This window comes from Mastigoproctus giganteus, chromosome 10, assembly GCF_048544385.1.
Source record: "Mastigoproctus giganteus isolate SK-2022 chromosome 10, ASM4854438v1, whole genome shotgun sequence".
Lineage (NCBI taxonomy): Eukaryota > Metazoa > Arthropoda > Arachnida > Uropygi > Thelyphonidae > Mastigoproctus > Mastigoproctus giganteus.
Genome location: NC_143584.1, coordinates 138228938 through 138241884, shown reverse-complemented (window position 1 = coordinate 138241884; position 12947 = coordinate 138228938). Strand labels below are relative to the sequence as shown.

At 39.5% G+C, this 12947-nt stretch overlaps 1 protein-coding gene across 1 annotated transcript in view; it reads left to right on the top strand.

The window, feature by feature from the left end:
* The window catches only part of LOC150079311 (PDF receptor-like), a 133947-nt gene that overhangs the window by 82622 nt on the left and 38378 nt on the right, over window positions 1-12947 (top strand). Inside the window, exon 6 of the mRNA XM_090383028.1 lies at window positions 3669-3732. Coding sequence (XP_090239154.1) covers window positions 3669-3732 — 64 coding nt within the window. The remainder of the gene's footprint in view (window positions 1-3668; window positions 3733-12947) is intronic.

Below are 12947 nucleotides of genomic sequence, written 5' to 3'. Positions count from 1 at the left end.
GTGTAGGTTTCTGCATTCACCGTTCCGTTAATAGACTAAATTCGCCCGACCCAATTTCCTTGTTTTGCATCCCCAGACCACCGGCAGGGAACTTCACAGTTTGTGTTATGCAGTCAGGATGGTATGCTTCTGATTTTCGTCTTCTCACATAGAGCTTCCCATCCGAGCCATGCAGGTTGAATTTCGATTCGTCAGAAAAGATGACGTTGTCCCGTCAGAAAGTCGCTTCTTCCTCATTTGTTGTGTCAACGAAGGCTTCTTCCTGGGCCGATAGGCACGCAAGACCACATTCCGAAAGCTATCTTTCGATAGTTCGTGCACTTGTTTCAACACCAGACGCCACCTCAAAGTCCGGTTTTAGATCAGGTGCACTAGCATGGCGATTACGAAGGCATAGACGTTTCAAATATCGATCTTGGGAAGGCGTAGTCACTCTCTTACGGCCCGATCCAGATGTTCTCTTCACATTTAAAGGTTTCACGCTTTAATTTCAGCACCCAGGATACTGTTAACTGGTGGGAGTCTATGTTATCAGCGAAAGCACGTGTAGAAAGCCCTTCCTGGGGCAGAGCAACAGCTACACTTTTTTTTTCTTGGTGTCAACTGAACATAAGGAGCCATGCTTACACCTCCGCAAAACAGGCTACTAATGAGCGTGTATACCCTTCCAACGCAGTATTTATAGAAAGGGCTGAAGCAATACCTTGCAATTACTGTCTGATACAATAGAAGTGCTATCTGACGCAATACCTTTGCTTTGCGACATGTGGTTTTGTAAGAGGCGACTCCTAGAATGTGAGTTCATCTCCGCCTCGTATCTCTGTGAAGAACAGTATCACTACAAATGGGCCAGATGTGTTATGTTCTGGCTTCTTCGCTACCCAGAAGCATCAGTTACCTGGACAGATGATTCTGGGTACTCGTCCACACCACGGGAAGGTGGGCCAGTCCCAATGGAGCACGTACTCTCTCAATACGAGACTCTGAACCACCTGATGTTGCCAAAAGGTGGGCCAGATTTTTCTGGGGGGCACACTCCAGAGAGGGGAAAAAATAAAATTCCCGTGGTGAAAAAAAAAAAATAATAAATAAAATAAATAAAAATCCCCGTGTTGGAAAAAAAAAAAATAATAATAATAATGCGACAAACAAAATTACTGTAATCAAACAATATCGTATACGTTTCGCTACAAATGTTACTTTTTTAAGGTGATGCAGTTTTTTGTCCGCCACTGTATATACCTGCCAAGTGGTGGGTTCGTCTACTAGCGAGAAGGGTGACAGCATCATGTTGCCCAGGAACCAGGTATCCAATGAATTCTGTCCTTTCAGCGTAGTAGGGTTTTAGGTGCATTAGCAACTAAGGTCATATGCTCCGTGTTACTGTCTGTAACTTCCGTGTGTTCTATAGTCGATTTTCTGTTTGCTGGATGAAAAACCCGCGTTTCCGGGAGAAAAATCCATGCTGCCCACGCCTGAGACCGACTAACTCAACCACGTTGTGAAAAAGGCCCATAAAAATATCTCACATCATCTACGGGACTCGAACGCAGGTCTTTTCCAGCCTGTGTTGGAGAGGATGGCGATTCTACCAACTGAGCTACCCACGAGAGCTCCTTTCGTGGGACTTAAAACTATTTACCTGAATATATATTTAAACACATGATCTGTAGACAGACATGGATGCATTGTAACTGGTATTTTGTCCTCCTCGTTTTCAGGCTATGTAGGGCAAAACCTTGTTTAAAAAACAGATGTTAATAATAATATGCTTAGACACAATAACTAATTTTTGCTGGTAGGTAGTGCTAGCAGTTTAATTTATTTTATTAATTTTTATTTTTGGATTTTTTTTTTTTTTTTTTTTTTTGATTTTTTTTTTCATCTCGCGGTCCGCTGCTCTTCCAATTCTGATAACAGAACTCTTCATGAGGAGGTTAATACATATACTTTATATTATTGAGGGAAAGGGTTTTTTCTGTTGACATGTGCGCAGAAATAACGTTTGTTAAACAGTGCCCATTGAACGCTAGCGCCTAGTTAGTCCATGTGATGCACTCCGAATCACCTAGGGCGTTTTTATTCTTTTAATCTCTACATTTGATTCCTTTTGCTGAATAAATTTGAAGGATCGATATCAATTTAAAAAATAAATAAAAAATAAAAAGTGTGTTCCCAGTAATATATATATATATATATATATATATTACTGGGAAAATACTAAAACTAAAATAGAACTAAAACAGAGACTAAAATATAACCATTATTTTTCATAAAACAGATAAATTATGTAAACAAAAAGTTGGATCGGATTACCAACAACTAAAGAATAAAATTATTAATTGCATATGTAACTCTCGATACATTAAAAAAGGCGAAGCAAATACGTCACTACAAATGCAATTAATTATTGACAACTGCCTCCATAACGCTCACCAACCTCGTGCACGTGGTTCCCAGGCTAACATTTGATGTTACATTGTAACGTTTTTTTATATTAATGAATATTGTATACAGTATTTGTAAATAATTTAGTATTTTGTAAATATTTTAAATATTTGTATAGTTTGTAAATATTTCGGTGAAATATTTTAGTCCTGCCCTTTGGGATACAACAATATTTCTCATGCATTATGAAACCCGAAGCAAAAGGCCTTTTCCTAAGTGACCTATGTAAACGCAGATAAATAATAGCATATTGATATTTATTCGACCTTGAGAATGCCGAGCACTACAAATGCACAGGTAAATAATTACATAGGTCATTTCCTGATTAGATATCGATCAGTGCGTATCGACAGGTGTGTCTTTTACGTAAAAAATATTCGACTTACTCGGTATACCTCTATATTTTACGTAGAAAAGCATGCGCGGGGATGGACGAGCAAAGGACGAAGCCCCCTAGTATCTATTAAAGAATTTATAATTATGGTACTAACTGTTAATAATTACTAACATTCATTCTGCTAAAACATCTTTGAATATAGTAGAAGTTTCAAAAATATTTTATTACCAGATTAAAAATATGAGTAATTATTGATAAAAAAAAAAAAAGGTAAACTGCAGCCATTATCAACCCACTGCAGGATGGAAGCCTCCTCAACAATTCATGGTGAGGGAAATGGACCATAATCTGCCACGTCGGTCCAGTGCGGGTTGGCAGATCGACCGTATTTAGCAGTCAGGAGCTTGAACCCCGGTCTACTCAAAGAGCGTGTGCTACTGCACTCCCGCTCCTGACCAGTCCGCTACGGAGGCAAACTCCAACTTTAATTATTGATAATTAAAAATAAAGGAAAATGAACAGTTACCTGTAAATGTATCACTGCATTTAATTTTCTGTGGTCAAACTGTTAACAGACAATATGCTTACATCTCACGCCTCAGCGCTCCTAAAGGAAAGCAACCCAACTTAAACGTTGAGTTAATGAGGAATTTTATTTTTAAGGGTACAGTACTAGCATTATCTACGAAAACATTCATCATGAAAGCTGAACACTAATTCTACGTATTATCGAGTTTAGCTAATTCAGTAACATTATCAAAAAGCAGCACTAAAAATTTAATTTTAAATGTAATAAAAAAACAATTTTAGACTTATAAAAAGCGTTTTATAGTCTAAAAATAAGTTCATCGAGGCTGTTTTCAAACGTTTTTCTATCCTCCAGGTTTCCCCATACTACTTGTTGGTTGCTGGGCTTCTGTGATGGCTCTTCTCTATCGTCATACTCTGTAAGTGCATTTTACTGCTAATAATGCATGTGGATAGTTTAATTTTGAACGTAAAACACTGTATATACCTTTCACATGAAAAGTAACTAAACTTATCGCACTTTATCCATGAGGTACCAGAATACAGTGATATACAATAAGTGATTCGTTCCACGTAATTAGTCTCGCAATCTCTTTGCAATATTAGAGACCTAATAGGTTCCTACAGCTTATCTGAAATTAATTTGAGATATCAAGGCATATTAAAGTGTAGTGTATAATTAAACGAATCGCAAGCAGTCATTCAAAAAGGTCAACACATTTCTAACCACCTAACCTCTTGCTGCATGTGCTAAAATTTAAACACAAAATAATGCACAAAGTGTACAGATCTCTAAACCATCTGTAAGCACGTAAGTGGTAGTGGGTTTTGTGAAGCTAACAGATGCCGTGTTTTTCGTTAACCCGCATTTCCTCTGTTTACCATTTATGTCAATATTTAACTACGGTATATTCCCTTATGTTTCTACTTGATCTTCTCTTTTCCCATTATCCAATTTCGATGCATTAAAATGCTCTTTATTTAATAAGGATTTGGAGCAAGGATCGGCAACCTTTATCCTTGTGAATGTCATTTTATTTCATTACTGCTATAAAATCTTAACGCATGCCTCATGAACAGGTGATTACTGGTGAGAGTTGGGTAGGACCACCTCACTCTCACTTTGAACTCGCCAAAATCTGTTACTTATAAGAAAATATAAGTTTATACTTCCTTTACGTTGATTCTAAGGCGAGTGCACATTCGCAATGCGACTTCTATGAGTTGATAAAATCCTACATGATTACAGTTTTGTGATTATGCTTCCATCTACTTGCAGCGCATACATTTTTCGGATGGCGAATAAAAACTTGGAAGATATCTTCAATCAAAGGAGGTGATTGTCCCTCTGTATAAGGAAATGGTTAGGCCACGCCTTGAGTACTGCGTACAGGGTTTTTTTTTTTTTTTTTTTTATGAAATCCCCCAAACACGAAAGGTATCAAAACCTATAGTACTTAGTACCGTGCATGGATTGAAGGAGAAGTATGGGGGGGAGAGGAATGCCGGAAACTTTGCTCTAGAGACTAAACATGGGTTTCACCACTTCAAGCCTCCAATAAGCAAAGTGGTGGTATTGCACCGGTTGATGAGAGTCATCTACCATTTTAGGAAGTATGTATATTTGCTTAAGCGTGTACAGAGAAGGGTAACAAGATTGGTGAGGGGAATGAAGGGATCCTCTTACCAAGTGAGGCTTAAGTTCTGCAAATTGCAGTGGCTGGAGACTAGGCACCTGCGCGGTGATCTGATTGAGGTGTGTAAGGCCTTGAATGGTTTGAGCACACTGAATTCTGATGGGATTCTTCCACTTGTTCATATTACGAACCTAAGGGGGCATAAATTCAAATTACGGAAAGACAGATGTAGAATAGATGTGCGTAAATTTGCCTTTAGCCAGCGGGTGGTTAATTGCTGGAACAAACTTCCATCTGTCGTTGTGAAAGTTGATAGGTTAAATAAATTTAAGGAGGAACTGGACAAATATTTAGTGGGATTTGTTTTGTAATTTTTTTTGGCTGATGCTGCATAAGCTCATACACTTGCTTTCTTGCATCACATGCCACTACTACTACTACTACCTGCAAGTTGTTTCAGGTTTTTATCATGTATCCTATTCACATAATAACGTTTTAATTTTGTAAAGAAGGTTGTGGACACCGTGTACATAAAATTACAAGATTTTTTCTGGCCAAACTGGGACACCTCGCCATAATGCGGGCGTGTTATAACTAGATATCAGATTTTGAAAGTAAAAATTCAAAAATTGAGTCAGGATTACTAGGAACGCATCTATGAGGTAAACACTCATGCTCTCTAGGATAAATTGTGGGATCCCATCATATCCAGTACATGGCGTTGGTCGGATGTTTTTTTTGTTATGATGATGGATGTGAGGGTATCTCGCTGACAACTGCTGTGTAGGTTCTTAAATAGACACACTTTGGTTTAAATAATGTAACTACATCACAAGATTTAAGATACACACTTTGGCTTAAATCTTGTGTAGCCAAGTCATTCGATCGGGTTAAGTTGTTGAAGCAAATCACCTGCCTTGCCTTAAACGGTGTCTTTCCAATGTTGTTTTTATTGATGTATGTTTTTATGGATTTAGATTTGCTTCTATTGAACTGAGCACGGGTTCTTGAATATGCTATCCTGTCTAGCGGATCTAATGTGGCTTTCCAGTTTGCGTGAAGCCTTTGCTTATTCTAAAATTCTAGGCTGAGCTGTTGGTTCCACTTAGCTTCACTCAGGCTACAGATTGTAACAGTTTTAGACGCGTCAGTTCGAGCAACAGAATTCAGCCAGCAGGTTAAGAAAGTGCAGCCTGAGCTGTGGGTGACATTGATTCAGCCAAAGAAAACTAAATGCTCGAAAGCAGCATTTCTGTTAATTGAGGAGTGAAGGGCTTATCGTGGTTTTCTTAAATGGTTCCTGATGCCTTGGATGTGACTGGTAGTAAGAGGGACATTGGTAAATTATCTAAACTGAAGGTTGTTCGTGGCTGGCTGTCAAAGGTGGGGTTGTCTGATGGATATTTTTGAGGTCTTGACTGGTTTTTCCTTTTATGCGGCGATGAGAAGGAGGATTTTGGAATGTTTTGTTGTGGAAAGGATACTTCAGAATCCGTCTTGGTTGATAGGGTGCAATTGGTGCGTTAGAGAGTGTAATTTGCATGCCAGAAATAGGTTCGGCCTCCTCTTCCTCAGGAGCGCTCGGTTGGATATGTAACCTAGGGGCTTCCCTTAGAGGTGTCTGGACGGTCGAGAGACTAGATTTGAGGAAGTCTGCATATGTAGCACATCAGCTGAATTCTGAGTCTTGGACGGATAAGTTATGTTCCTGAGATTGTATAATATGGGTGATGCTGTCCTGTTGTAATTTAAGTGAGGAGGGGGTGGGAAGAAGTCAGACGCTGTTTCCCCAGGGGAGGGAGATCTACAACTGTATTGGTAACTCTTATCCGCTGCATTCAGTTGTTCTGAAATGGCGAGATATTGTTCCTAATTGGAGGGTGATATTCATTGTGCCTGACTCGAGGGTGACATTCATCGGTTGCCCTTTTCTGGGTTAGTGAATGATGCAGTCTTTAGAACGATTTGTGCTCATTCTGCCAGTTGAAGGAGGCTGTTGGAAACAAGTATATTGGGCCCGATGAGCGATGCTGATCGAGCACTCGGTTTCATTTCTCCTGGGATTTGTGGACGAGCGTCCATGACTACCTTTCCTTTTACAGTCAGGGAAAATTAGCAATATTACTCTTTTCATAGTTTGATATATCAGAATAAGATCCTGCGCGTTCAGTAAGTTGGTGCGCTCCCAACTACCCTAGGACTTATTCAGTTCGACCTTGTTATATAAAGATGTCGAGGAGTATAAGCTTAATATCTTTGTTACAACGGTGTAGTATTGGGACATTATCTTGCAGTTCTGCTAGGTTCGCTTTCATCATACTGAATTCGAGTTCCATTATTAAATAACGTCCGATGAGGTCTCTGGAGGTTCAACAATTCGTTTTCAATGCAGTTAACCCTGAACATCACTAGTTCAGAACTATTGACGATCGCATCCATGGCAGCCGAGACGGTGGTATCAGTTTCCCTTCTCATTTTAAGTTGAGATTCGAGTTTTGCAACTATGTTCTCCTTCATACAAATGTGAGAATCTTTTAACTGATCTAAATCGGTTACCAACTGTGTTACCGTAACTAGAATTTAGTTCACAAGAGTTTAACTCTGCTTTTGAAGAGTTTTTTTTTTTTTTGTTTTCTTGGAGATGTGGGAAACGCCGCATCAACAACATCACTGATCATTTTGCAGGCTTCACACTTCCACGACAGTTTTATCTTTTTTGCGAGCTTCTTTAAGTCTTCCGAACAGTATAGTGGCAAAATCACTATCTGTTAGGAAGACTGGATAGGGGTCCTTTTGATCACTGAATGAATTACTAGCGACCTCTGCAATCGAGGCTGTAGTTAGCTAATCTCAGGCGGAGGGAGTTGGATTTCCTCCCGTGAGTTATTCCGAGTTTTATCGCTCGTACTACATGCAAATTGGCCAGTGAACACACACTTCTACAGACAGAATACTGAGACAAGATGAGTTACGCCCGATGGGTTAACGTTAAAATAATTATTATTAATATTCATATGATGATGTTCTCCCAGTAGCACAGCGGTTATAATCACTGTCCTCCCTACACTGGGTAGAAAAGGCCCATCTCTAATCCAGTAAATGACACAAGGAGCTATTATGGGCTTTCTTCACTTCGTGGCTGAGTTAGTTGGTCTCAGACGAAAATAACCGGGTTTTTTGATCCAGAAAACTTGGATTTTTCCTCCATAAAAATAGGCAAACCGAACATAGGGCAATGCAATTTATGAACATAATACACGTGAGTAGATTCGTTCACGGGTAATCCTGTAACGACAATTTTTTTTATTCATGTGATAATCTCAGTTCTGCCTTCGTTTTTCAGCAGCAGAAGGGAGATACACAACACATATTTGACACTATTTTTCGATTGCTCTGTGTGGAGAATATTGCATGAAAAAAAGTTTCCGACTAGCTCGTCTGTGTCTTCTGTTTTTTTTTTTTTTTTTTTAAATGAGGGCTTCAAAGTAGGGACCCCAAATTGAGGACCCCTCGGTATTAACTACTATAAGTTAGTTAATACCGAGTGTGGGTTCAAGGTTTGAGAAGATGATTTTTGAAATTACACTTCAATTTCTGTAGATTGCAATGTTCAGGAAATATAACTGAAGGGAGGTTGTTTCAGAAAACGAACGTTGAAGGAATAAATAAGAAGAAAATTTAGTTCTCCGGCACGTGTCTGGACGAGAGAGAGAGAGAGAGAGAGAGAGAGAGAGAGAGAGAGAGAGAGAGAGAGAAGCTAATTCAGAAGAACAGTACCCATGGAAGTATCTATAGAAGAAACATGTTGCAAAAACAAAACTACTAAGAGACTGGTCATTAACCTCGCTGCACTCTTTTGAATGGCGTCCGTCTAGAAGCTTGTTTGTTTGTTTTTTGGAGCATTAGCAACTAAGGTCATATTGCTCCGGGAATATGCGGTGGTCATTCCCTGACCTTTCCGCATCCTCCTTATTTGGTGGTGACAGGATCGAACCCCGGTCTAATCAAGAAGCGTGTGTTACGCACTGCTGCTCCTTCCCACCTGGCTACGGAGGCGCCCCGTCTAGAAGCATGAGACAGAGAGAGAGAGAGAGAGAGAGAGAGAGAGAGAGAGATATTTGGAGGCTACAACCCAGATGTGGGAACAATATTCCATGGTAGAGCAATTTGACCATTTTGACCATGGTAGACCAGTTTTTTATATGCAGAGAGAGAAACATCTGTGATGTGTTTATGCTAAGAGAGATTAGAAGACAGGGTAATCCCTAACAGAGATATGTGATCATGTCTAGAAATCTAAATGTCATCGAAGATAAGCATAGGATCAGAAAAATCGTTTTTGGGGAGCTATAAGACGAGATTAACGATTGAAGATAATATGATTGAAATTAACTAAGTTATCTTTGCTCCACTAGAGAATTTGCTGCAGATCAGCATTTAAGGAATTGATAGGAAAGTTGTTTATGCAGTAAATGGTTGTTCGGAAGAAAGTAACACCGAGAACGAAAGAGAAAACCCAGTTTTTTATATGCAGAGAGAGAAACATCTGTGATGTGTTTATGCTAAGAGAGATTAGAAGACAGGGTAATCCCTAACAGAGATATGTGATCATGTCTAGAAATCTAAATGTCATCGAAGATAAGCATAGGATCAGAAAAATCGTTTTTGGGGAGCTATAAGACGAGATTAACGATTGAAGATAATATGATTGAAATTAACTAAGTTATCTTTGCTCCACTAGAGAATTTGCTGCAGATCAGCATTTAAGGAATTGATAGGAAAGTTGTTTATGCAGTAAATGGTTGTTCGGAAGAAAGTAACACCGAGAACGAAAGAGAAAACCCAGTTTTTTATATGCAGAGAGAGAAACATCTGTGATGTGTTTATGCTAAGAGAGATTAGAAGACAGGGTAATCCCTAACAGAGATATGTGATCATGTCTAGAAATCTAAATGTCATCGAAGATAAGCATAGGATCAGAAAAATCGTTTTTGGGGAGCTATAAGACGAGATTAACGATTGAAGATAATATGATTGAAATTAACTAAGTTATCTTTGCTCCACTAGAGAATTTGCTGCAGATCAGCATTTAAGGAATTGATAGGAAAGTTGTTTATGCAGGACATGGTTTCTCAAACTGGAAGGCGGAATGCAATGTGCTATCATCAACAAAACTATGTATGGGATTTCCAGACAATGGAAGAAGGTCATCAATATACAAGATAAAAACAGTATGAGAAAGCACTGAACCTTAGGGAACACCAGCATTAGTGGAGAAATTAGAAGACAGAGCCATCTACCAACACCCAGAGTGAGGAGTGGTCCGAGAGAAAACTGGATATCCAATTACAAAACAGAGTTCGCAAACCATAAGATAGAAAGTTATTTAGACCTTTATGTCAAACATGATCAAAAGCATTTTAAATGTCAAGAGCAACTGCTTGAGTTTCACGAAACTTGTCCATTGAATTTGTCCATAGATGATTAAGATAAGCGTATATCACCAGTAGATGGCCTCCGTAGCCGAGTGGTCAGGAGCGGGAGTGCAGTAGCACACGCTATTTGAGTAGACCGGGGTTCAAGCCCCTGACTGCTGAATACGGTCGATCTGCCAACCCGCACTGGACCAGCGTGGCAGATTATGGTCCATTTCCCTCAGCATGAATTGTTGAGGAAGTTTCCATCCTGCAGTGGGTTGATAATGGCTGCACTTTACCTTTACTATCACCAGTGGATCGGCCTTCACGGAATCCATACTGGCGATCATTGATCAGATGGAAGGTTTCTGGATTGCGTGTACGGGGGGAGCATTCAAAAATAAGTTACGATCGCCGCCATCTCTTGGTATAATTGCGCAACAAATGTGGCGCCTGCGCGGAATGGAGTTCATATCGTGCGCCCCCTGGTAGGTGTTTTTCGTTGACGAAGCAGTAACAGTTGTGTACGAGCAAGCATTCATAATGGCACGTCAGCTAGAATGTTACTCCAAGTTCGAGGTACCCGGAACAGTACGATTTTTGTGGGTGAAACATCTGAATTGTTCCGAGATTCATCGTGAAATAACGGTTGTGTATGGAAAAAATGCAATGTCGCGTCCAGCCATAGTGAAGTGGTACCAGCAGTTTGAAAGTGGTCGCACAGAATTAGCGAATTGCTGATCGAAAAGGAAAGCCATCAATGTCGACCACTGCAGACAACGTGATGCAGGTTGATGAAATGATTCGCAATAATCGAAGACTGACAGTCGCAGAAATGGAAAAGGAGCTGGATATTTCGATAGACTGTGTTCATTCCATCGACCGTCAACATCTTGACCATCGCAAATTGTGTGCACGATAGGTTCCTCGTTCACTGACAGATGAACATAAAGGTCAACGTTTTTTTTTTTTTGTCTTCTCTAGCCTTCCTTCAACGCTATTCTGTGGAAAGCCATGACCTCTTATGCCGCATCATCGCACTGGCGATGAAACGTGTGTGAAACGATGAAACATTTCACGCCAAAAACGAAGAGTGTGTCCATGGAATGGAGACACACAACATCACCTGTGCGGAAGAAATTCAAAGTTGCACCATCAGCCACTATGTTTTTCGACTGTGAAGGAGTTGTTTACACGGAATTTATGCCAAAAGTCACAACAATTAATGTTGCCTCATACTGCCAAACATTACGGTCTTTGCAAAACAGCCAGGAAAAACAAGAGGCCTGGAAAGTTAATCAAAAGTGTTGTTCTCATTCAGGACAACGCCACGCCACACAATGCACGCACAACATAACACTTGCTCCAAAGTTTTGGATGGGAGGAATGGCAACATTTGCCGTACAGTCCCGATCTTTCGCCTTGTGACTATCACATCTTCGGCAAGCTGAAAGAACATCTAGGCGGAAAACGATGAGCAAGTCCAAACAGAAGTTCGACGGTGGCTGAATGACCAAGGAGTGGATTTCTATCATCAGGGAATCGAACGTTTAGTCATACGTTCCGAGAAGTGTTTATACCAACTCGGTGACTATGTGGAAAAGTAGTGCAAAGTATGTGCTTTCTATTGAATAAATGTTACATACCTCAATACATATCTCTTCGGATACAATGGTCAAGTTTAACTTATTTTTTGAAATACCCTCGTGTGTGCATTCCTGAAGCACGGTGGCACCCAGACAATTAGCCTATCTCCACCAAATTCATTGTGGTCAATGTGTCTGGTAACCATCTATGGAACGTGGAGCCGAGTAAAAGAACTAAAACTGTCAGTACCTTATGTACTATCTCACACCCACCAGTAGAGGTGCAAGACTGGTGGGTTTGAGATAGATAAAAAAACAAACAAACAGAGAGAGAGAGAGAGAGAGAGAGTAATAATCAATTTCCATTAATCTATTCCAATTCAAAGAGAAAGATTTTTCTTAATCACACTTTGTGCCAGATAGTCTACCTCATTACCACTATGCAAATTATATATAATTAATGATAGTTTATTTCTACAGTCCACATACAGTGGACAGTAGTACAAGTGTTGCCAGGTCTCAATGGCTTTACATAAACAAAAAGGATTAGGTTTTACCCAAAATAGTAAAGTTTGGCATTTAGGGTCATGTCCAGTAAGCAAATATGACAGTGACATACTAGGAAAAAACAAACTACGTTTTTTTTTATTTTTAAACAGAAACATGACATCAGGTATGCACATCCTAGTAGTAACCCCAGTAGGACTATTATTGCACCTGTCCTGCCATATATCAACTAATTTTTCAAAAATTCATTTCTTTTCTGCCATCATTATTAACATCAATACTTATATCTAAAAATTGAAACGCAATGCCCGAAATTTCTAATGAAATAACAAAATGCCCGATAAATCAGCCAATACTTGTAGTGCATGAGTCGACACAGTTTTACACACCCTCTGAATAGCAAATAAAATTGTTCTCTAAATAGAATATAACTTTGCTTTATATCTTATTTTTACTGCATGTTTAACTCATAAGGAAGCAACATATG